The sequence below is a fragment of the Gobius niger genome (genome assembly GCF_951799975.1).
Source record: "Gobius niger genome assembly, chromosome: 16".
Classification (NCBI taxonomy): Eukaryota; Metazoa; Chordata; class Actinopteri; order Gobiiformes; family Gobiidae; genus Gobius; species Gobius niger.
Window position 1 is genome coordinate 12,124,991 of NC_136867.1, and position 26,678 is coordinate 12,151,668.

Sequence of the window (26,678 nt, forward strand, 5' to 3'; positions counted from 1 at the left end):
CCCGCATTCTGAAATGGGTCGGTTCGCACACAGAGGCCAGGGTGGCCACAGTCCCACACCGCTCCCCACATCTGGATGTCCCCCGCCAGGCTGGAGTCTACGCAGAGATCCACCCTCCATCCTTTGTGTCTCAGAAAGTCTCTGACAAATTAGGAAACTAGACTGACTGTAGGACTCCTAACATGAAGTTGAGCTTCAGTAACAATACAGCAATGTAGCACATTTAAGATTGTAGCAATGCTGGCCCATTGTATAATGTGGCCCATGTGCTCTCTGTCAGTGTGCTATGGTGTAGTTTCTGAGAACTCAACCTGCATGTAATAAAATGTACTCTACTATGTAGTGACCTAATGCTTGTGTAACTCATAATGTGTTAATTTAAATGGTTGATAATGGTACAGCTGTGTATTAAATGTGATTAAAAGTGATTAAATAATTAAGTTATGTAACTATCCTCTCTGAATATCATGTAAATGAACAAGCGTGTTTCATTTGGAAACATTGTGGCTCTCTTTGAGGACTGGCACTAAGAGGGACAGGCGTTTGGCAGAAGCCCCCTGAACACTGCACAGATGGTTGGCAACTCAAACTTCTATTACCCCCCCATTTCTGCTCGGGCACACTGCCATGTGTAAGTGCTCCAGTCGGCCAGTCCTGTTCAATTGATTTTCATAGAGGAGAGGCAGGTGCCATCCATATATGCAAGTCTTACTGTTGGGCAAAGTCAGAAATCAGCTGTCCGTCAAAGAGAAAGCAATAGTAGTGAGTATATCTGCCAGTGCAAGGAAAAACACAAAGGTCTTTTCTTTTTTAGATTAATGTAAAAATGCATGAGGGGATATTGATCAGCTTGTATACTGTGCATCTACTTGCTAGTGGCAGTCATTCACACACCGCTGCAACATTTGTGTAAGTGTAGATAGATTTTTGATTTTTTTTCACGAGTGTCGCACTAAAATCCTGGACACATGGCACCTTTTTTACTTGTGAAGGATTTTTTTCCTTCCCTCTTCCTAATTTTTAAGAGGGGGGAGGGAGGTTACCCAAAATCATGATATTGGGAAAATTAAACTATATTTTTGTTGCCACTAGATATTCCCATGTTATTTTAAACACAAGGTCGTGACTCGTGAAATAAGTATAACTGAGTATTAAGAGTTTATGTTAATTTATCAACAAACCAGTCCAATAAAAAGAAGTTTATTATTGGCTCCATAGCCTGCCACCCAGCGGCCGCACGGCGGACTGTAGATAGACTGTGCCCTCCAGTGGACACATCAGATCGCAGATGGGCATCGTGAGCTGTGTCGCGCTCTCAGAAGTTTTAGATACTTCGGATATATTTTTTCAGACACAATTAAAGGATTAGTTAGATGAACGCTTTTGACAACTGATTCTGGAAATGCGTACATTTGCGTTGGCCAGCGGCGGCGGAGGATCACAGCGAGAGCGCGGAGACTGAACGCGGGGAAACCACGACGGAGGACAGGAGGAGCAGGCTGAAGTTGTGGAGTGTGGACCAGTGAGCCGAAAGAGTGGAGGTTTGCTTTACAATTTTACTAGTTTGCAAGCTTTCTGTTGCCTTTCACCGCCTGCGTTAAAGTTTCCTTTGGGGCACGGGTAATACTTACGCCATGAAAGCGCACAAAGTCATTGCACGTATATTTCGTTTTTGAAACCGATCATCCCACTGGCATCATTGTACCTCTCTGACATTAGTATCCGCGTGTTGTTGTTATCGCCTTAACTTTACATTACCGGCGTTTTCCTTTGGTTTCACATTCAGCTAATCCCAGGGCTTTTGTTATGCACGTGTGCTCAAATGTAGCGTCCCGCGTCTTTACACGGGAACCCTCGTTTGTGGCGCTCCTACAATAAGAAGATGTTCAAGTCTATCAAGGGTGCTTCATGTTTTTGTGCAACTTTGATAGGCGAGACTTTGTCCATTACTCATCCTTGCTGGTCATGGCTGTGTACAGGTCATCCCCACGGAACAGTGTACTTTGACCCGAGGGAGGAGACAGGCACCTGCTGAGAGCTTTTGTGGATTTGGGGCCATTATTTCAACAGAATGGGCAACCTTTCCTCCAAGGATGGCAGCCATGGAACTACAGGTGTGTTACAAACATTCATCTCTACCTCCTTTTTAATCATGGATGCATCTTCTTTGCTTGAAAAGGTGAAAACGAGTGGTGGATTGGAAATGATTGATGATTGTAAGAATGAGGAAGTCCGTGTGTGTTTTGGCCGCCCTCCCTGACTTCTCACTGAGTGGTCTTTCTCCTCTGCTCCCCATGTGATTGGTGCTTGTTCTCCCTGGACCAGCTGTGATGACTGTGCAGAATTCTCCAGCTCAGGCACAAGGGCACAGGATTACTCATAGGAGGTCTAATACGGACTGACACGCACTCTTGCATATGTTACCAAATGTTACCCACACACATAGTTTCTCCATTGGTCAGTGTGCCGCCCACTTACACTATAAGCCTTGACAAGCACATTGGTGTAAACGAAAAGCTTGGAATGGAATAATCTGGCTTAAAGAGCATGCATACGCTGGTTTTCCCGCATCATAAACAAAGTGAGGTTTCGCCCCAAACAAGGCAGAAATGGTAAAGACAGAAGGAAAGGAAATGAGAAGCAAGCAACAAGTCAGTCTTCACGAGCCGGGGACGAGCAACAATGCAGAGGAGAGAAAAATGTTTGGGAAATATTTGAGGGCAATGGCTGGAGAATGTTCTAACTAAGCAAATCAATTGTTCTTGGTTTTTGTGGCCTTAATTTGGAGAAATGAGTGTGGCAGCAAAATGGTGAAGGAAGAGCTCAACAATACTGGCCGTACGGATAGCATCTGAAGACAATATGCTGAAGGGTATCTTTGACATTTCGGTTTTGTATACTAAAAGGACATGGTTACAAAACTATAGATTCCTAAGGCTAAATCTTAAAGCTGTTAAACCCACACTATACCCTGTAGTTGGATTATATTATTTGCCCAACATCAATTCATATAATAAGGTAGCATTTGGTATACTTCATTGTCCCCATAGTAAAATGTGTCCTTTGGGCTACTTGGCAGGCACAGTGGGACCCCAGCATAGTGCCCAGGATCTCATTTAATCTTGAACTAGGCTTGGTCTGGACTCGGGACTCCCTAGCTGCATAATTAGCCTATTGTGCATGTGCATATGGAATCAGAGCACCAGAAGGAAACTCGCCCAGACACAAGGAGAACATGCAAATTTACACATAAAGGCCTGCACAGCCGGTGAAATAAAACTTCATGACAACCTTCATGTCATGTGGCACGAGAGCTCGCCAGTGAGCCACCAGATCATCACTTTCTAATATATGTTTTCGTTTAACCAGGCCCTCACACGGACAGCTTCCACACTCCTCCAGGTTCACCTCAGGGGGAGTGCCCATCTGTGAGTGTTCCCTCTTCACCAGCCTCTGCAAGTCCGCTGTCATCTCCACTGACACCAGTATTTCACTTACCCAGCGGAAAAAAGACCCATTCAACCGTCATCTCAAGTCCTGCTAGCTCTCTCACTCTCTCACTTCCTCCACCACCGCCGCCGCCTGAACGGAGGCCTCATTCACCCATTCAGTTCAACACAAATGCCTCACAACGCAAGTCGGGAAGCACCGTGGCAAGTAAAATATACAGCGCTTCAAGTAGGAATGGCGTTCCACAGACCTCTACCCCCAAAACCGCCACCCCAATGGGTAACAGTGGGGATGCGGGACCTACCAAGACCCCCTCGCCTCCAGTGGAAGGCCCTTCCCCAGATGAGGCCTGGAATGAGAGGGACAGTGGCGTTGGGCAGTCCCCACAGCAGGCTCCTGTGGCTGGGGATAGTCAGGAGGAGGACCTGCGGGCACTTCTGGAGGAATGTAGGACAACACTTGGTGCGACTGCTGATCAGGACGGTGCCATGAACATGACAGGTGACGGACCTTTTTTTGCTTTTTCCCTTTACTGAACATCAGGGAATAGAGAGTTGTTATTGATCCGCAGTGGGCAGTATTATATCAGAATTGTTCAGAGCAGTGATCAATTGATCAACCGGTGCTACATATGGATTAGTAAAGGCAAGATACTGTAGTTTGCACATAAAAGTGAATGCTTGTTTTTATAAAAATCGATTTGTCTAAACTGTTGAGAATGATTTTGAGTTCAAAAACAAAGAGCAAAAAACCCCAAATCTAACTCTGATCTTTCTACAGAGGCATTGAGGCGTCTACTAGCAGAAGTGAAAAGCCTGAGGTGCTCCCTGCAGGTAATTAACATGGACAAATATGTGTTGCTTTTATAATCACTATTACAGGGTATGTGTGCCTTTCCTTGTAAGCTATTACTACTAACATTACATTACACTGCAAAAAGGAAACACAGATAATTTTCCTGTGTAAATATAGCTCTGTAAACAGGAAATACACAAAAGAGTCAGCGTAATGCGTGTAACCTTTCATCCAGGAGATAAGACACTGCTGCTTGTTCTGTCTGTCACAATAGGCCTTGAACTGGGCTGGGCCTCTTGGGAGATGCATTTCTTCAAAATTGAAGTCTTCCTGCCAAGACTGCTTTTGAACCATAAGGATATAGGGCACAGAAATGGACTCAAACCTATAGATCACTGCATCTAGTTTAGGATTAAAAGCCTTTTGCCTCGAGCCATAGCATTATCATCACATCATCGTCATCCTCGCACACTGTGAACTGAACTTTTGATTCTGATTTTAAAACCATGACACGTCTAACCTAAGGGGAAATCCTGATAAATTGCAACCAGAAAAAAATCTTTTTATTAAAGGCACTATTAGGTCATATTTTATTGCTACACGTGCTCTGTTCCACAAGCATCTGTCGCTCACATGAGAAAGGTGATCTTGTGCAGTAATTTCCTGTCAGTCGTTCGTTCCAATTCCTGACCCTCCCTTATGAGGATTGTAGCTGGAGGCTCCCAGTTCCTCCAGATTTGAAGATAACAACAGCTGGATACAACAAATACTTCCCTCCTCTTCATGTATGAAACTAGCTTTGTATCTACTATGTCCCTTTTTGTTCGTCTTCATGTAGTGAACTCTAGATATTCTTTCTCTCCAATTTTCTACATCCTCCCTTTGGCCCTAAAAGTTAAGCTTTGCACAGCGCAGCCAACCCTCTGAGTGACTGTGGTTAAGCAATAATGGCTCACCGTGTATATGAATACTAGAGCAATTCGACACTGTGTTTACATGGGCCCTCAATACAGCAATATAAGCTAGTAAAGCACCAACTTTATGAACTATCCCGTTCTGCTGTTCTGCGTTGAGAGAGTCTCCTTTTGTGGTGCGGACCGCCAAAGAGGGGGCTTGCATTTGGCTGTCCACAACAACTCACAATCCTGTTGGGGTCTGCGGTGAGGTGGGGGATGACTGTCTGGCGCTGTATTGTTGTATGATCAGTGCACGAGACTGAAGACTCCCCAAACGTGCACAGAATGATACAGTTATGAGCCTCTCTCCTTCCCCTGCTGTGCCTCTTTGCCTTGTCTTCATTCTTTCTCCTTCACAGAACTGACCTCTCCTCAGAACACCTTCATTCCTCCAATAATTGCCCAACAACAGCCCCTGGAATGCTTTTTATCCTACCCCCCAGATCTCCTACACTCTGTATTTGTATGGCCTACTGTGACTGCTTTGTATTTTCCAATAATACTTAAAAGTAGCATGCTTTATTGCCAAGATACATGTGTAGAACAACTTGCTTATACTATTTATATTTCTATTACCCCCTCCTACTGCACATACACCAATATTATAAAGCTTGATTAACATGGCCACACACGTACGCTACATGATTTTTTTTTCCGAATACAAATCTTCAGTGAACCTTTTAAAGATACTAAATGGCCCCATTAGCACTATATTTAGCTCTCGCTCACATACCTATCCAGCACCGTCTCTGCTTTTGTACTCTAACAGTGAAAATGCCCCTCTCAGGGCTGGATACACTGAATAGCCCCAATGTATGTGTGCAAGACTGACCTAAGAGTTTACACTTGGGGTTCTATTGGAGCTCGAGTCAATCACAAAGCCCTGTTTTGGACTCGGTTCCAGGTGGATGGTGCTGCTAAATTCCTGGAATCTTCAGGTTGCTTGTTACAGTGCAGCGCTATAGCAGAGTGCTTTGTGTCTAGGGGCCAAGAGGGAAGATTTAGACCGCTTGAGTGCATGTTTGCTCCTCATTTGTTAAAATGTAAATCACACAGAGCTGCAGTTTTCAAACTGTGGTACGAGCGCCATTGATGTTACACAGGCAAGCTTTCTCTGGGCGTAGAGTAGGTCTTTTGTGGTTTTATTTCCTGTGTTAGTTTGGGCTTCTCCTAATTCAGTCCTGGTTGAATTAGACCTAAGATGTTTATTTGGTTTTAATCTTTCTTTTATACTGATTTGGCCATTATGTCACATGGCTTTGCTTAGGTTCAGTTCTGTCATGTGAAATGTCACATTTTTATGAGTTGGTATTAGCATGTTTTCTGACATGACATTTATCTGGGCTTGGAAACTGCACAAAGATACCACTGGGCTGGGGCTGAATTACTTTGAGAGGGTGATGTCATTGTTCCTTTTTGTCTAAGTAGTGTTTGGGAGTGTACAAGATGGACAGTCCAAAGTGTGCTAAAATCCATTACACACTTCGGATGCCACTCCAAGTATGTCCAATAAAGTGTGGGTGTGGAAAGTGATGCAGGGACAGATGTTTTGGACAATGCTTCCCCAGTTTCCCAGTTTTCGTTGACCCTTTTCCTGGTATTGTTGGGACATCGCATATATGCTTCAACACCAAGAACGCATGCATCCTAATGTACACGTGCAGACATGACGGCTGGATCCCACATCTGGTCATGCAGTGGGGCATTGGGTCAGCTCTTGTGGGATGGCCTTGCTGTGTCTTAATACTGCAGCCCCACACCCTTATCTCAACGTGAACAGAGGAGCCTTTTCCTGTTTTCTTTAGCTTATACGAGTGTCCACTCTCCACACACAGAAATCCAAGGCTAGTGTGAATTCGTGCTGCAGAAGTATTCCAGCCTAAAATAGCATTTTCAAATTGCTTTTCTGATCAGTTGGGATGTTTTAGTTTAATTAAAGAGTATTTTTCCTTTGAACAGCCTTGGCAAACTGTTGCAATGAATACCCAGACAGTGCTTAAGACTTAACAATGTGGTTTAGCATTGAGGTACAAGAGTTAGGGAGGTGTTTAAGAAGAAAAAAAGGGGAATTTGATCTTTGTGTATGTGTATGCTGCGTAATTGGGTCCAGCTGTGGTCTTAAGTCACTGGTCAGATGAGGGAGCGTCTTGGCTCAGATATCAGCGCCTCCTCCACGTCCCAAAGCCATTCTTCATCGAATCGTCATTCAGCACTCCTCCGCACTCCCGCAGCCCTCATATCTACACTTAACTTTGCATCGTTGTTCTTTCTCACACTTTTGTTCTCTCTAAACTCTTTTCATGATAAAAGATGATGTAATCCGTTGGTTCTTGTTTTTCCATTTCCGATCAGTCTTTCTGAAGTCTGTCTCAATCCACCACGCAGTGTTTGGACATGTCGGAGTCTGAAGTTAAACTGTGGAGCAAAGGAACAAGGGAAACAGTTATTACGTGGTTGCCAAAACTAAGACTTGGTAGTTTGCCGTATCCTCTCCCATATTTTTTTGAATGGTTTGATGTACAGTGTATACCTGTCCTGATCATTGTACACATCTATTTATATCACATAACAACTTGATTCTAACATTTGTTTCTTGCTGAAACTTGCTTTCAAAGTTTTTTTAGCCACGTTTTTTTGTTCACTTTAAATCAATTTCTGTTTAGATTTGTAATTAACACTTATGACACTTTCTTGTATAATCACTGATATCTTTATTTAAGTTTTTGCCTCGAGAATAGAAAAGTTGATCATTTTACTAATATTGACCACTTGCTCAATAGTAACTCAATTGATGACTATAAAGGTACCTAGGAATGTGACAAGCTCAGTGTAATAAAATGTAATAAAAATAACTTGAACTTGTGTAAAACTGTGTATAAATACTGTCAACAGACAATTTAGTATTCTTCTGTTTGTCCAGACTGAGCGAGGAGAATGGTTCCAGTTCCAGGCTGACCTGCAGGTGGCGGTGTCAGTGGCGGACCGCTTGCGAGCGGAGGCAGAGGAGGAGTTGGCGGCTCTCCGGACGGCTCATAAGGACATGGAGCGGGAACTGTCAACGGCTCAACAGAGGCAGAAAGAGGCTGACATGCAGCTGCTCACATTGAGAGGAGAGCTGAGGGAGAGCAGGCAGAGGCTGGTTGGAATAACCCAGACATCTGACCCTAATGATGCCAGTCACAATTCAGACAAAAGCAGCACTAACCATGATAATAAAGAGGAGACTTACAGGGGCAGGGACAGGGTGCACAGGCTGGGAGGTGAGCGCAGAGACACAGCAAGTCATAATGAGGTCACCAAACATGAAGAACCTCGAACAGATGTGACCAAGAGATACTTGAGAAATGTGACCAATGAGGAACGAAGTGGAGAGGAAGTCCGATCCAGTGAGACACGCAGGGCAGTAACCACGGAGAGGTCAAGGTTTGTGTCAATATATTTCACTTGTTACCAAGTTTCTCAAAGCACCACACTCATTAGTCATTATTCAGCTAATATGTAGTAGCCACATTGGGGTAGAATATGGCACTTTACTGTTGTTTCCTATGATGTGATGAACTTAATGTCTCACCTTTTTTTTCTTTTTGCCTTGTAAAGCGTAAACAGTTTGTTTATGATATGCTCCCTGTGTTTTTGTTTTGTTTTTACAGTTTTTACGCTAATGGTGTAAAGGCTGTTTTATGCATTCTCTACTGGAATGTCCATTGTACAGCCTAAAAACACTGTCTTGAGCTGAAGCAAGCAGCAACAACTACTGCAGGCAGATTGAGTGGGTGTTTGAGAGCCAGTGCACAGAACGTATTCATTTGAATAGAGTGGGCGGAGCTTCAGAAGTGGCACAAAAGATTTGTTTGTTTGGCTTGAGCTCATCTGTCAAGAACCATTATCTCAAAGTTGAACATACCTCTAGTTTTTTCAAAATTTTGTAACACAACAAACAAAACTTGTTCATGCTACATCATAAACATTTGTTATGAACTTTGCTTAATTGTAATTGTGGAACGTTCTTCCTTTGCAGGAGCCTGTCCCGATTACCAGCATCAGCAGAGTTCTCTACAACACAAAATAAAAATTCCCAATCAAATACAATATCAACATCGGGGTCTTCAAATAAGGTGATTGTTTTAACATTAAATGCAATTCATTAATGCATGCAAGGCCTTAATTAATTGTTTTTATAGAACCTAGTGCAACTAAGAGGCAGAAGAAGTTTAGACTGTCAAGACGGCAAAAGTGCAGATAAAGGTGAGTGCAGTTAATTATTGCTTCTTTATTGAAACATATTCTATTTGCAAACTTCATTATTTAATTAATCAGTTGGATAATTATATGAATACATTTTATTTATTTTTTTAATGAAGGAAAGCGTGAAGAGTCTCTGAATAAGTACAACTCGGCTCTTGCAGACCTGCCTCCCATGAAGTGAGTGCTTTCTGTGTTTCTTGGACCAATCTAATTATGTCTCCCCAGCATTATTTTAGTCATGGCATAATTTTAGTGTGCGTTTGACACCAGCCATTTCCAAACTCAATACCCAAGCCATGAAACGTGTGTGTGTGTGTGTGTGTGTGTGTGTATGTGTTTTCCTATAACAAAACTACAACTCATGTACAGTGTGCGCCTTTTGTTTGGGTCTTGACAGGTCACAGGATGGTTTCAATCTGCTGCTGCGTCGCCATGGAGGCTCCAAGAGGAACTCACTGCTTCGCTGGTGCCAGAATCGAACTCAAGGCTATAAGGTCAACCATACTCACTACTGGCTTTGGTTATGGCATATGGACATAAAGACCTTAGAAGCTGAAGGGAGCGTGTGATCTTAATGGGAAAAGCAAAAACAGAAAAAAACATGCTGCGTAAGACTTTCCTGAAAGCTAGACTGAGTGTAAAGACTTGTATATCTTTGACTGAATGCTTTGTTGAAGGTTTATTCTTACAAAGGCTAGGAAATATGACGCTACAAATCGAATCTTGGATTTTTATTACGGCCAACATGGCTGAAGTATGCCGAAACTGCAGTCAGTTTTAAGCCGTGCATCAGAATAATTCCTTGAGTGCCCTGTTATTTACTGCTGCCATTGTCTGTGGGCCTTAAAATTCACTGCAGGCTTCCCTTTGTGCTCTCTCCTTTTACTCAGAATATTGACATTACCAACTTTAGCAGCAGCTGGGCCGACGGGCTGGCCTTCTGTGCCATCTACCACACATACCTCCCCTCACACGTCCCTTATAACAGCCTCAGCCCTGAAAACAAGGTATGTGCTGCTCCTGCCTGTGCAATGACAGGGACACACTGATTTATAGTGTTCATCTTATTGATTGTGCGCTTCTTTTCCCAGAGAGAAAACCTCAGCCTGGCATTCAAAACCGGGGAGAGCGTCGGGATAGAGCAAACTCTAGTAAGACATTGTGCCCTTTTAGTATTGAACAAATTCTGCGCTAATTCACTTACCATGAGGTTGATGATGGGTGTGTTTCTGTGCTCCAGACTTTGGATGAGATGCTCCGAGTGGGTGGTCCGGACTGGCAGAGGGTTCTGACCTACGTGGAGAGTGTGTACAGACATTTTGAGATGTGACACTGGAGGTACTTGCCTTGTGGATGATCAGAGGACTGTATTTATCAGCGCTTTTCTATATCAAATAGACTGTGAATGCTACTCTAGTTTGGGTCTACATACAAAGAGATTACTGTTTTTAATGTTCACATACCAAATTATTAATGTAAACGGACATTTTGCATTTTTTGCAAAGCACTATTTGTAGCTTTCATAAAGTTTCAAAAGGATTCATACTAAAAACGGCCAAGTGCCTTATAAAGCCAAACTCTTCAGCTTAATCTGGCAGTTATGAGTTGACCATTGACATTTGTCCTGGTTCTGTTTAGCACCGTGTAAATATGCACTCATATCAGCACTTTGATGTTAGAATGTATTATTAATAATTATGTTGCAATCTGCTGTAGCCAGAGTTTGATTGGCATTTAGAGGAAATGCAACAAAATCTTTAAAGACAACAAGCAAGATCCCTCTTAAAAAGACATTGGAAAATTATGAAAGTTTTGTGTTAAAGTGCCTCAAATATATTAATTTCTGTCTGAAGTATTGGAGCAAATGCAAATCCCTTGAGGCTTGAGCATCTTCTCCTGTTACATCCAACATCACCATAGACGCAAATGCTCTGAATCTATCAGTACTAACACAACGTAGCGTTTGTATGTGCCAAAATAACTTTGTGAATGAAGTACTGTATATTTTATATGTAACTAGTGTAAAAATACCAAAGAAATAAAATATAAAAGATGAAGCTGTTCCAATTGGATTCTCTCCATTACACATACATGAAGAGCTTTGCTGCCATCTGCTGTCTGGTTGGAGGTTATGCGTGCTTTACAGACACTTTACATTAGGGACGCTTATTAATTTAATCATGCTGCTTGAGAGGGACTATTGCCAGGTCCACTGTAGCCACACAACAGAGCACTTTAAAATAAACCACATATAATGCCAGTATTTATGGTACATATCAATTTGATCATTTTAAATTAGTGTTTCATCAGTCGTATTCTGAAACTTCTTTGCTCCTCTTGTGCAGTATAGTGTATCTGCAGAGTAGCCTTTATGGCACGATGGCGCAGTGGTTGGTGCTCATGCTTCACAGCTAGAAGGTCCCAGGTTCAATCCATGGGCTGATGGAGCATTTCTGTGAGGAGTTTGCATGTCCTCACCATGTTTGCGCCAGTTTAGTAAGTAATCAGGCGTGACTTGTTTACATGCATGTGTCCCACGTGTGTTCATTAACATGCACTGACCAAATGAACAAACCAAACAAAACAGCACATTAGATCGGAGGCCACTACTACTATGTAGGTACGTAACAAAGTAATTACACAGTTAAATGCAGTTGAACACATTAAAGTCCAAGGCGAATAAAGGTGGACAAAGGATACAAAGTGAAACAAAGGTGTAACGTGTAGTTGCAGGCGTAGCGACCATCATATTTATACATAAGGGCATGCTATAGTTAAAAAAATAAAATAAAATAATAATAATAATTAAGACACAACACAAGGATATTAAATTCAAATCATGTTTGTTGCAAAATTAACAAAAACACACAAGGTGATACAAACTGGCTACATTTACACTGTCCGAAAAGTCAGATAACTGGAGAAATCGGATTAAACAAAAATCAGATCTGATGAGTTTACATTCTCTTCAGAAGTCGGAGAATCCAAAACTCTGGGTTGTACATATGCAAGTGCAGCTTTTGATTTTTAGAGCATCTGAATTGTCTCCACTAATGATGCGCGGGTTACGAGTTTAACGCGGTCCCCGCGGGCTGCCCCCGGAGCAGGTCGGGTCATGAAATTCTCTTGATTGCGCCACCACTCATCGCCACTTTACGCACATTCATTGTAGTCTCCCACAGCTCATTCCATCGTCTTTCGCCGGTTTTTGACATAGATATGCGGCAGATTTTCATAAAACGAACAGCGTTTTGCTGCTTGTGGTTGAGTACACTTTTACGGAGCTCAGTGTGTCCTATTTTCCACAGCATGTGCACAGTTTTGCGTTGTTTCTGCTCTCTGCCCCTCTCCTGACTCCAGCACTCTGTGCAGGAGGGAGAGTGAGGGTGTGAGGGGATGACATGCAGAACCTGTTCATTTCAAGCACATTTTTGGACACGGGCTGAAAAAAAAAACCTGACCCCGCGCTTTAGTCTCCACCCCTCTCGTCAGTCAGGCCCACCTACAGAACCAGGTGGAGAATGATTGCGCCTCCATAATATTTGAGCTTGGAGTCAAAGTAGTGATATTGGGCAATACAAGACGATTGATTGAAAGTGCTGTCCATGTGGTAGCAGTTTCTTGTGCTTGGTAACTAAGTGCTTACAGCACAGGTTCCAATCCGGTATTCTGTTTGTTTTCTGAAGTAATTAAAGAAAATGAAACAAGATACAGAGACAGATAGCACAAACTGTGCTTTAACTTGTATTAAGGGTCTGTAAAATAGAGAGACTTCAGTAAATAATCAGGGCTGGGACTCGAACTCACAACACTAAAGAGTTTGTTATTTGCTGTATATGTGCAGCAGCCTAAACCACTGGACTGTTAGAAACAAACTTACTCTATAAGCTAATTTGAGCTTTATTTCAAAGACACTCCCATGATTTTGGCCTCTTTGCTGTATTTTCCTGGTTAGTTTAGGCACATGTGTGAAAGATCAGGAAGAAATCCGATTATATGATATTCAGAAAATGTATATCAGATCATGCTGTTTACATGCCACATCGATAATCTGAGAACTCCAGAAATCAGATTATGATCAGATTTTGGTCTCCATGTAAATGTAGCCACACATGAGATCAACCACAGATTAAATACAACGTGCTCAATTACAGGAGAGGAACAACAACTTCATACTTACATTGCAGACTTGCAATATTTGAAATAAACAAGAGGAAACGGAGATGAATAAAGAGTAACAAGGTGGAGTAAAGGGTAATGACTGCATAAATAATGCACAAATATACTGTACCTAAATACACATGAGCGCAGGCTGTAATCTAAAATGAGACATCATGGTCTGTAATTACAAGAAACAAGGGAACAAAGAAGAATAAAGGGTAACAAGGTGAGGTGTAACATTTGTACACATTATGTACATTTGTTACACTTTGTACACCTTTATTCAACCTTGCACTTTAATGTGTCATTACAGGTACAGGTACAACACATAGAACTTGTGGTCTGTCGTTTTACCGCTTATACCTATCAGTGATGTGAATGTCAGCCTGTGAATAGACAGCTGAGACGCGACCCCCTGGGCCAAGGCGTTGGAGTGTGTCTACACCCCTGCCCCTCCAGACCACAGCTTTTGTTCGGGGCAGAGAACACATGTGATACTAGCTGAGAGTGTTAAGTCATGTGATCGTGTTCTGGGGCGATAGAGGCGGAGTTCCATACAGGTATGGGACAGGTAAGCCTCTCAGTGCGGACTCTTATGTGCAAGTCCAATTGTCAACATGCCGTGGCTTTGGCGAATAGGTGTGTGTTTGGGAATTATTGGTCTATATGTACCTAGATCAAATCTGCAATCGCTCAGGTAAGTGGAAAATAAATCTTAGAAATATAAATGTTTTGTTTCTCTTAAGTCTAAAGTCATGTCTTTCTGATAGCTCACTTTTCCTCGTGGCGGTCCCGGAGGAGATTTACGCTGGGATGCCCACTTCATTAGCGGTAACAGTCCTGGCAGATTTTAGTGTTCGAGTGACAGCTGAAGTTGTGCAGGGCGAAAACAAAGTGGAGAAGTCTGAAGATTTTACAAAAGGTAACAACTTGCATAATAATATTGGCATTCAGCATTTGTATCTTGAAGCCAAAGATTTCTGTCCTGAATTCAGATTTTTATTTTACATTCTGAAACATTTTTTACTTTAATTGATTCTATGGCTAATACTTATTGATCCTGCACAGTATTTACGCGTACCTGTCCCATCTTATAACGCCTACAGGTCCAAAATCTTTTGACGATTTTAGCTTTTTGGGAACATCCATATTTTTGGTTGGGTTAGATTAACTAATGTTTATTATCTATCGCAACACAGCTGTAAAAACATTAAATCCCAATGCACACTGCACTCATACCTGCAAACATCCTAAAATCCCAAAAGGAAAATATTGTAAACTTTTTGTAAACACATCTATCTCAAAGCTGTCATGCAAGTGCTCTGGACTAAATAGCCCTTTTTATTTTCCCATAGACGTGACAGGATTGCTTACACTACCTCCTGTAAGTAATACTTTATTTATGCACTTCGCTTTCTCTCTTCCACTAACTCGGTGGTGAAACTCTGTTGCAGATTTATGACTCGAATCCACAGAGTTCTCTCTTTTCTCTGACTGTGTGGGGCTACAAAGGCGAAGACGTTATTTTTGCTAACACCACAACAATACCATTCAACCCCAGAAATGTCTCCATGTTTATTCAAACCGACAGACCACGCTACCAGCCGGGGGAAACCGTCAGGGTCCGGGTGGCGTCTGTCTACCTGGACAATTACCCTTACCATGGCAAAGTGGAGATCTGTATAACTGTATGTACTTAGTTCTATGTATTGAAATGTAATTATTTGATTTTGTGAATTGTAAATCTGTTTTGTCTACTTACAGAATCCAGATGAGGATGTTGTAAATACGTTCCAGTCCAGTGGGAATAATGGGATTGTATTGCAGATGCTCCGCCTATCCCAGGGCGCACCTTCCGGAATCTGGATAGTCACAGCAAAAATCGATGTAAGGATTTTTAACCTTGTTCACATCTGTTTTTCAAAAGTACTCTTTTCCTTTTTTCTCAGGGGTTGACGGATAATCTAACGTTTCTGGTAGAAGATTTTGGTAAGAAACCTTTTATTATTATAATTTTATTTGGCCAGGACAGTCAATGATCACACACACGACATTATGAACGTAAACCTGCTGGATTGTAGCCTCGCATTCACACTCAAAAGCTCACTCTCATTTCTACATGAGTGTCTGCCTTATGCTACTGCTATTTATAGAAGAAAATACACGATGTGATGTTTGTAAAAACTTTAATGCCTTTACAGAAATCCCACCTTTTGAGGTTCTGATCAACACACCACCTCATGTTCTTGCACTGGAGGATATTTTGGGATCGGTGAGGGCACTGTAAGCAAACAAAAGAACTACATACACATGCCTGTGCAAAAACACTATTTGTAGCGATGTCATGTGGGGTGTTTTTATGCATTAGTTACTCCAGTGGACAGCCTGTTGATGGGACTGTAGTGGTCACCCTCATGCAGGAGACAGCTGAAGATGATGACGCCGCGCTTACGTTAACTCAAACTAAAGAGGTATTTCCAGTCACATTTATGTCAGGAATGCTCTGTGGACATTTAAGATTTGTTGCTGCTTTGCCGTTTTCAGATCTACGGGTCAATACAGTTTCATTTCAGTGAGGAGGATCTCGCGCCCCTCAATGCAGTGGTGCAAAGATTCAAAGACGTCACGGTGCGCATCCTTGCTGCTGTGACTGGCAGCTCAACAGGTGAGATACAGCAGCGTTAGGAAGAAGTGTGTGAACGTTTGAGCAAAATACGCTTTATTTTTGTGGGTTTTTTGTTTGTTTTTTTAAGTCAACAAAGGTATTGAAGTGGCCAAACAAGTTAAGGTTCGAATTTACAAGGAAATGTATCGACTAACCCTCGATGACTATCCACACAAACTCATGCCTGGAATGGAGTTCTTTGCAAAGGTACAAAATGGTGCTGAATAGTGCACTTTTTTCATCCATCAACATCCCAGCACATATATTTAATCTTTTACCGGTAGCTGAAAGTATCTCGCTCTGACCTGGAGCCCTTGAGATCCGAGGATGTAGAGGATATGGCCATTATTGAGGTAACTCAGAGAAACTCCACGCATGACAGCGAGCCCACACCGCTCACGTATTCGGTGCCTGCACACGGGATTGTCCACCTGGGCTTCAGATTACAGGCTGGAGTGGAGCAGCTTTTTATTCAGGTGAGCATTTCGATTTAAATGCTGTATGGATCCTCGGGGGGGGAGACCAGTGTTCACCAGTTTCACTGTGTAAGACGAGCAGTTTCAGTATAGAACAAAAATATTGTCCTCCGTATAAAGGTTGGACGAAGTAAACATGTTGATGATATGGAAATGTTTCTGTATACAGGCAAAATTCCAGTCCAGCGTCGTGACACTAAACATCTCCAAAAGTCACCTTTCGCCCACTGGTTCGTTCGTTCAGATCTCCCCAATCAGTTCCACACAGGTAGTTTGATGTTTGTTTTTGTACATTAATGGGGCTGTCGTTCCAAGTACCTGTGTTTTTACAATACGATTTCAGATTGGATCACCTGTCCAGATATCTGTGAAGAGCTCCGTCCTGCCCAAACTGCTTCACTATGTGGTACGTCTTGTATTTTCAGTCAGTGTAACCACAGGTCTCCGTACAAGCAGTTCCAGGAAATCAAGTCAAATTGCGACCGCTCATTGTGTCCGCGCCCATTGTGTGCTCTTCCAGGTGACGTCCAGGGGGCAGGTTGTGGCTGCCGGGACAAAGGAGTTTGGTTCCTTCGCTCTGACTCCCACAGCAGCCTGGGTCCCTCAGGCCTGTGTGACCGTCTACTGTGTCCTCGGCGACGGGGAGATCATGAGCGACACGGCGCACATGATGGTCAAACAACAACAGGTACGCCTTATTCTGGCTCTGCGTGTGCCATGTATTGATATCATTTTTAGAAACTATGTAAGAGAAGTAAGGGACGTCTAGGATTCCCTGGTTTGACTGCTGCCCTTGTGAACCGGCCCCGGCTAAGCGGAAGAAATGGATGGATGGTTGAATTCGTGGATAAGAAGTGTGCACTATAAAGAGATGATACAGAAAAAAGCTTGTTATTTGTGAATCATGAACAACACTTTTTTTTTTTTTACCTTTTTTTTTATTATTTGTTACATAAATCCAATTAATAATGTTGATGTATTCCTTTTCCTTCCATTAAATTTATTTAGCATCATTTGTTTGAGGTGAATCAACCAAGAAACTTCATTTAAAGTTTAAACTATACGGAGTTTAAAGATGTTAAAACTAAGTATTTTCCTCCCCCTACATGTTCCAACAATGTCCTAAGGTGTAGAATGAGTTCAGACCTGTTCACCACAACTGCCTCTAAAATCCTGCACTGTCACTCAAAAAGTTGTTACTTCGGGTCCAAAGTCATGCACAAGCTTAATATAGAAGGTGCAGTTACATGTATGACCAGAGGTGGCAGTAGTGAGTATAAAATGGCCACCTTGCATGTAGCCCCTTTAACTACAAAAGGGCCACAAACAAAATCCTATATTTTCTTAAGATGTTTTTATTTTATTTTATTTGCCATATTTTTTCATTTTCCCCCCCCCAATTTTTCTACGTGTCATTTTGCCAGTTTTGCCCCAAATTTACCTGATTTTTTCTTCTTATTTTTCCCACCAATTTTTCATCTTGGTTTCACTTTTTTTTCTTTTAGATTTTGATGACCAGTAGCATTAAACTTAAATATAAAGATTTCATATTTCTTTCGGTTCCTACTTTCGATGCTTTTATTTTTTTGTTGTACCTATACCTTTTGTTCTGATATCAGACTAGTATCGTTTAACGGTACCCAACCCTAATCCTGATCGTAATAGAAAATGTTGATATACATTTTTGATCCGCGTTGCCCACCTGCGGTATCTGATGAACATGTTGTTTCAGATCTCTCTGAGCTGGAGCAGTGGGAAGGCCCAGCCGGGGGAGCGGGTCACCCTGAGTCTGACTGGGCCTGAGAGTGGCTCTGAGGTGGCCATTGCCATCATGGGAACGCACGACTCCGCTCCAGAGAGATCCCGAGAAGCTCATGTGGAACAGGTACAATTTAATCACAGTTGTGAAGCTTGGTCTATGGTTTCTTTTCTTTTCTTAAACAAGAAGAAAGAAAAAACAACCCTTTCAAATACACTTTTTTAAAAACAATGGAAGGGTTAAAGTATTGATATCCAGTAATATTTCCATTGTTGATTTTGTGACTGAACCAGTTTCTCAGGTTGCAACGTTATCCCTCCTTTGTTTGCAAGTGACTCCATTTTTATGAAAGCTTGTAATTCTAGTGCAGGGTTCTAGGGTTAGCTTTGGGGCTGTTGATGATCTACCACACATGCAACTGACACTTCAAGTTCTTTATTGTTTTTATTACATCACTTTCTGTGACTTGACCCTTATTTTAAAGCGAAATATAGGCTTGTTGTGTATGTCCTTTTTGAGGGCCAATTTTTACTGTTTTTACAGGAATGTAATGTCCGGATGCTAACAAATGGCAAACTGTATGAGACACAGACATCAGACGGATCTTACCTGGGTATGGTGAAAATGTATTGATAACCACAAAACGAGCATGTATGATTCTAAGTAGTTTTATTTTCTCATAGATTCAGATATGATCATGAATCACTGGCACCACTCTATGGATGGAGCTGAATCTTTGCTGTGGTTAGATGCTACTATAAGGTACATTGTAACCATCTTAACCTCTTACCACCCGCCTTCACCGATTATATTTTCTCCAAATCGGCTTTACCCAAATCTAAAAGCCCTTGACTGGATAGCTCTTAGCCTATAGGCCAGTGTAACGCCTTATTTGAAAGCTAAGACCTTAGAAACCGATCTAAACGGTACAGCATGGCAATATGGCTTAAAATCTAAATCATGATATAAAAAAAGAAATTTCACAATAATGACGATTTTTTTTTACGGCGTACTAATTTCCTTGCAAATATGATCTACTCGGGCAGTTTACATCCTTAATTTCATTTTACTTTTTAAGCATCAGTTCTACAGTAAGTGTTTATGCTGCTCTGATGGAGCATAAATTATATCGTGTCCACAACGATATAAACAATTCCAACGATATATTAAAAAATTACATCGCGATACGATATGGCCCACCTCTACTAACGGATCTTTTCTCTAGTGTTGTTGTCATGTTTTCACTTTCTTTTTCATCTTTTTGCCAGTTTTTTTTTGTGGCTTTTGGTTGCTCTTTTGTTGTTTTTTTGTTTTGTTTTTCCATGTGTTTTTGTCACAGTTTTGCCACTTTTTGTTACTCTTTTTCTGGGTCACTTTTTGATACCTTTTGTTGCATTTTTTCTACCGCTATTTTAATGTGTTTTTTTTGTGTTTTTTTGTGTGTTTTTTTCAAGAAACTTTAAGATTTGGGTAATGTCAAACTGGACATAATGTGCCCGGTTCAGGTGGGGGGTTAAGCGGTTAAAGACTAAAAGGTAGTCATTAAGTGCATGAGAACGTAATTAATTTGTGTGTTTATCATTTAAAAGTGACACTACGTGGACGAGTGAGGAAATTACTGTGCCAGATGGTGTGAACTCGCTCAGGGCCGCTGCATTCGTAATCTCCCAGCGACAGGGACCAAGCTTCACTTCACAGAAAGTAAACTGTTTTTGAATAACGTTTGGGGGGCTTTGTATAATGATGGCAATGTAGTATATATGTTGGACTATGGCAAAAGGGCTCTTGTGTACACATACTTTTTTTATGTGCCCAGCTCTCTGTTTCCAAAGACTTCTCCTTGTCTCTAAACGTGCCCCCACACCTGATCCGAGGAGAGGAGATTGTACTGGAGGTCAACATCATCAACCATCTGAACCGTGATCTTGAGGCATGTCGGCTCTATAAATAACTGCTTGTATTTCTTGGTTTCTGACCTTCTCCCGCTGTAGTCTTAAGTTGCACCTTCATCTCAAAACCTCCCCAGGTGAAGATTTTCTTAATCTGAAATCCGAGTTTTCTCATTTGAATTTGTTTTTAGGTCATCTTATTGCTGGCGGAAAGTGACGCATTCCAGTTTGTCATGGCACAACGGGGGAGTCTTTCTGTCGTGAATGCCCAGAGGCTGGTTTTGAGTAGCCACGTCTCTGCTAAAGCCATGTTCCCCGTCAGACTCACGGCTTTAGGGGAAGTTGATATTTCTGTGGACGCCGTGTCTGCAGAGGCTTCAGAGAGTCTCGTTTGGACCGTCTTGGTGAAGGTATGACCGTTTAGGAAGTATTCATACCCTTATGTCTATGTTACAGTGTCCAAATCCGACTCTGTGGTGTTATTATTGAAAATTCCCTGATAGAATTACATCTTTGGTTTTGTGTTTTGGCAGCCTGAGGGAGTTGAAGAGTCCGTGTCGGAGAATCTTTTTTTAGAGGTGGCACCAGCTTCGAACAACTTCTCCATGTCTGCTTCCTTCTCCTTTCCAGCAGGAGCAATCCCAGACACCCGCAGGGCACATCTGGCTCTGGGGGGTACTGACAATTATTTGTCCGCCACATACCATAACAGCGGAAAATGAGATAAACCTTGGAAAACTTTGTAAACTGGTGTATTTTTTTTGCAGGTGACTTACTGGCCTTGTCCATACACCATCTGGACTCCCTGGTGGACCTTCCTATTGGTAATGGAGAACAGAACATGGTACACTTCGCTCCCAGCATTTATATTTTACAATACTTGAAATCAAGTCAAGATGATGCCAGTATCAGCAGCAGAATCATGAGACATTTGGAGGAAGGTAAGACTTTGTTAATGCTAATATCCACAAAATTGCCCGTTCACTATGAATTGTCTGTGTATTAGGATATCAGCGACAGTTGTCATACCAGAGAAGTGATGGTTCATTTGGGGCTTTTGGAGCTAATGACGGTTCAGGTAGTACATGGTAAGAAGCTGCTGTGTTGAATGAATTTGATTTTGGAATTTAAATGTTCTCATTGAAAAGGAAACGCTTTTACTGTCCACATTTGTGTTTTTAGGCTGACTGCATTTGTGGTGAAGTGCTTCCACCAGGCCCAGGATTTCATCAAGGTGGACCAGGGTGTCCTGACCAAGGCAAGGGAATGGCTGCTGAGCCAACAGGGAGCTCAGGGAGAGTTCATAGAGGCAGGAGCAGCCATGCACACAGAGATGCAGGAGGACCTGGACAATAGTACTGTTGCTCTCACTGCATATGTGCTGATGGCTCTACTGGAGCATCCAATCGCTGCTGTGAGTAACTACTTTGTTTTCCACATTTTCAACTGGTTCAACAAGTTTTGTTTGAATCACGTAAAGTGAGACCAAAGTGGTCAGATGCAGTAAGCTTGTTTGCCCAAATGTACATCATAGTTACATTACATCAGATACACGTTACCTTTCATTGTATGTTATAAAAAGAGAAAAACATACAATGTGTGATCAATAAGAGATCTCCTTCATAAATGTATGACTGACTGAATGTATGAATATTATGTGTATAAAAAATCTAATTGTGATCTGATCCCTGTGACAGTCTGCCAATATGAAGAGATTGTCTGGTATTAGGTGTACTTAATTGTCATATCGAGACTCAGGAGTTTTTTTTGTTTGATACAACAGCTCTACTGTAAGCTCATATGGGGACACTTTTCACCACTCACTCTTCCTGTTGGTCAGCCTCAGTCATGCTTTTTGTGACGTTGCAATTAATTAATCGTTGTGAAGTGTGAACTTCCATTAGAAGCAGATGGCTTTAGTTACCTCTTAAAGACACTATAAAGAAGTGCACATTATTTTTTGGGCATATGGCCCACCCTACAACAAACTTACAATCAGCTCGCTAAAAGTTTTTTTTTTTTACATCTTCTGGGATATTGTCTTTGTCTTGTCTTTTTGATGTAACAAATCATGGATCCTATATTAATCATTTGGCATATGGCACGATTCTGTTGTAAACATAGATGCAGGAAAGATATGATGACAAAATTGAGGCATCTGTGGGCTACCTGGAAGACAAAGTTACCAAGGAGATCAGTAACTACAGCCTGTCTCTTGCTGCATACGCCTTAACCCTGGCTGGCAGTTCAAAGGCGTCCGCAGCTTTGAACAAGCTAAATGACAGGGCTGATGTCAAAGGTATACTGCAAATACACAGAGAAAACATTGTATATTCCTACTTAGCAACAGTTTATCATTTCTTGTTCTTTCTATTTAAGATGGAACCAGGATATGGATGTCCTCTGGTGGTACTCAGTCACATGACCACCAGCCTTACTCGGTTCAGATTGAAATCACAGCTTACATTCTCCTGACATATTCATACCGCGCGGACATTGTTGAGGCCATTTCCCTCATGAAATGGCTAATGCAGCAAAGGAACCACCGTGGAGGCTTTGTTAGCACTCAGGTACATTAACATAACACTGAACATGTGTCATTCTGAAACCCTGAACATGAAACTACACATTAGTTCATGATGTTTCTCCCATAGGCCACAGTGGTTGCTGTCCAGGCCTTGGCACATTTTGCTGTTTACAGTGGAGCGTTTGCCATTGACCTCAGGCTGAAGATAACTTCCCCAACAACCCCGTTTATGTCTATTTATCGCATCAACTCCACCAACTACCGCGTGTATCAGGGCCAAGAGTTAACACAGGTAATTTAAATGCATTTATTGTCAGTTTTCCTTTGCAAAAGGTACGGTGAAAGATCAGGCTCAGTTTCCGGCTTGCTTGTGTAGATCGACATTAACAACGACCTCAACCTTGACATTTACATGGAAGGAAGAGGATTCGCCACATTTCAGGTACAAGATACATCTTCCCCTTTGTTTTGTTTTTGTGTTCATTAAAATTGTGATGACAAGGTCAATGAAAATATCACGGACGGAGAATCTCTCCATGCATGCAACATAATCTGCGAAACACAAGCGGTGCGTGACCACGGTAAATGTTTTCGGTTTTGGGCTGCGCCATGGAGTGAATAGGGTATTATAATGCAAAGCCACAAAATGCAAATGTAGCATGATAATGGGTTCGCTGAGGTGCACATCTGGAAAACATACATGCTGTAGCTCTTCTGTGCATATATGTTCAGATGGTACCACTCAAAGCAGAGGAACACAGACAGTACTATGAGTCCAACCATTGATAAAAGCAAGAATTTACCCTCTGACACCTCTCTCAAAAGGTCAAAAGGTCACACTCATACCCTTCATGCACACAAGCAATCTCCCGGGGTGTTTCTTGATTAACAAAACATTGACCTTATCTTGTGTTCATGCAGATGAACATTTTCTACAGTCTGGACAGCAAGACGTTTTCAGAAAATCTGCAACAGGTCATGAATGAGGAGGGCTTCTTATTAAATGTGGAACTTCACACTCAAGGAGAAGATTATGACCGACTGCAGTTGTCCGCCTGTATGAGGTAAGTGCCACCACAGTAGTTTATTACCATTTTGGCATTGTCTCACATATGCTTCATTTTGTGATTGTCCAGATTAAAAGACACTGAAATCATCTCGAAGACTGGCATGGCTGTGCTGGATGTGGGCATGCTCAGTGGGTTCACCATTTCCGCCGAAGCCAATGACCTAATCCCCCAGATTGAGACGTTATCTGATAAAGTCCTTCTCTACCTACACTCTGTAAGTATTCTTTTTTTCTCATTTGACTCAGTGTTTGAGCAGTCATACAAGTGGATCTTCCTGAAAGAATCTTTATTGCAATTATTTTGCTAAACATTTCAAAACATTTCCATTACATTTAAAATGAAGCCAAAATGTAACTCATTAAGAATAATATTCACTAAAACTGAACGTTTGCACATTTTTAAGTTACCGTGCATTTTTGGTTAGGGCTATGTTGCAAAAAGTGAGTATAAAGATGGAAGACCCCAGTGATTTTGCGATATGTTGTGGATTCTTGTAAATTCTTGTATTCTTTGGTGATATACTGTGCAGCCCACAATATTACCCTTATACTCTGAAATGTGCTGTTATAACTCGGCCGTAACTCTGCTGTTTGTCATTTACAGCTTAACACGACAGAAGTGTGCATCACACTTCCCCTCATCAGGATTTACAAGGTGGCTCGTATACAAGATGCAGTAGTGCGTGTATATGACTACTCTGAACCAAGTGAGTAAACGCATGCCTTTATTAACACATGTTTGCGCAAAAACTCAAAGTCAAAGTGTTTTACAGTGCGGAAAGCTACCCGGCTATACAACCTGGATGACCTGCGTTCCCTAGACCCCTGTGTCTTCTGCGGGGAGGGCTGTGAGCTGTGTATCCCTGGAGTCTCCATCACTGTGTCTAATATCCCGTCCCGATCCGTGATCAGCACCACCTACAGTTTGAGCTGTCTGCTTGTTTCTGCTCTTTTTATGGCTAGCTATTGTTTCTAATTTGTTTATATATGAAATGTGACGTACAAAAGAACATGATGAATTACAATAAAGTGCAGTTGGTAAGAGAGAATGACATGGAGGGGCATTCAATAATGCAAGCGTGTGAGCAGTGCCAAAACCTTCGATGTCAATATCTTATGGTCATTTGTATGATTTGCATACATGCCCTTTTAACTACATAAAATATGTGCTTAGAGAAATGACAACATTTTACAGTTTAGTTTATTTATAGAATATTTATGAAATTCTTACTGTTGTCTTTTGTAACATAGTCTTTAATACTGAAGGAACATGGGTAGGACTGTACAACAGTGGCGGCTGGTCCATTATGGGCGGTGGGGCGCCGCCCCTCCTATCAATTATGCAAATAATATAACAAGTTTTAAGCTTAGCAAAATCCTAACTTTCTTATATACAGGTCTTTTATACAGTGGAGGGAGGGGGAGTGGAGGTGAAGGAGCGTGTCATTTTGTCTGCCTGGTTCATTGTGTGCTGTAACCGCTGTAACAGCCTCATAAATGTGTAGTTTTGTGCTTGGGGCGGCGAAGAACAGCGCCCCAAACATCTAACCAACGGCGCTATGGTATGGTATAAAAACGTCACTGTATATCATTAATTCAACCAATCAGAGACGCGCAATGTTAAATCTCCGATGGGCGCTGAGGCCGAGCGCCCATCGGAGATTTAACAGGTGAAAGACGAGGAAGCTCTACAGTAAACAAACACGAGTAGCCCGTTGTGGGAGCAGCTCTGAGCTCACGGACGATCGGAGGAAAAACTTCTCATCTGAGAGACGGAGGAGCTTCGTGTTGTTTCCTGAGAGGAGGTGAAAGGACTTAGTCAAACTAATGGACTTGGGACAACTTTCTTCGTCAGAAGTCACGTCTAAACGGACTTTCCTGGAGGTAGCATGACGATGCTAACTAGCTCGTCTGCTTTAGCTGCTGCTTGTTTATCTCACACTTTGGGACAAACCCTCGCTGACTTGGACAGACAGTTCTGTCCCAGGACGTGGACATTTGATGGAGAGAAGATTCAGGACCGTGAGGAGGAGCTACGACAGGAGAGGGGAACTTCATTCATTCACTGAGGGAAACAGAGGTGGAGCTCCAGGTGCAGGAGGAGGAGGAGGAGGAGGAGGAGGAGGAGGAGGAGGAGGAGGAGGAGGACTCTCTTCTAAACGTGAGCTGCACATTATTTCTGAGCGGATCATTTGTCTGACAGTTTATACGGGTTTAAACCTGTGGCTCTGAGGCTCATAATGAAACCACAGCAGGTCTGGGACTAAAACTGTACATGAAATCAAAGAGGAAACACCTCCTGCCTTTGTTCTGGTTCTGTTGGTACAAAACACATATCAGTGGTGCACAATACAAATATGTATAGTGACTATCACTACACTTTAGTCAGAAATGATTTATTTTTTAGTTGAATAAAACTAAACAATAAGTTTTGAATATATTCTACATAAAAATAATAATATTAAATGCCCCAAAGATAACTTTCTTTTTTAAGTTAAAAACAATGTTTATAAGTATCTTCTAAAATATAATTGAAGTTAGGTCGAGGCAACAGCCCCCCCTGGTTTTCACATCACCAGCCGCCACTGCTGTACAATGTATATATAATATACCATATGCAAGTTGTGAGCTTTTTCCTTTTTTACTATTTAACAAAAATGGCTGTCTGAGTGCACATTTTATATAT

At 41.9% G+C, this 26,678-nt stretch overlaps 1 protein-coding gene across 1 annotated transcript; it reads left to right on the forward strand.

The window, feature by feature from the left end:
- Positions 1-1,269: 1,269 nt before the first annotated feature.
- LOC306976352 (CD109 antigen) lies at positions 1,270-24,968 on the forward strand (the record flags this gene model as incomplete). The annotated part of the gene is made up of 36 exons (XM_079574272.1): positions 1,270-1,562; positions 1,980-2,114; positions 3,370-3,951; positions 4,231-4,283; positions 8,122-8,624; positions 9,220-9,316; positions 9,383-9,446; positions 9,563-9,623; positions 9,844-9,940; positions 10,337-10,453; positions 10,538-10,597; positions 10,687-10,772; positions 14,212-14,304; positions 14,378-14,529; positions 15,809-15,890; positions 15,976-16,078; positions 16,152-16,272; positions 16,361-16,479; positions 16,557-16,748; positions 16,918-17,016; positions 17,092-17,154; positions 17,269-17,436; positions 20,324-20,437; positions 20,588-20,806; positions 20,900-21,071; positions 21,164-21,337; positions 21,403-21,484; positions 21,579-21,810; positions 22,521-22,695; positions 22,776-22,966; positions 23,051-23,215; positions 23,300-23,365; positions 23,845-23,987; positions 24,060-24,207; positions 24,597-24,699; positions 24,766-24,968. Exons 2-36 carry the CDS (start codon positions 2,072-2,074, stop codon positions 24,966-24,968), a joined length of 5,142 nt encoding a protein of 1,713 aa, XP_079430398.1. The 5' UTR covers positions 1,270-1,562; positions 1,980-2,071.
- Between the last annotated feature and the right edge of the window lie 1,710 nt (positions 24,969-26,678).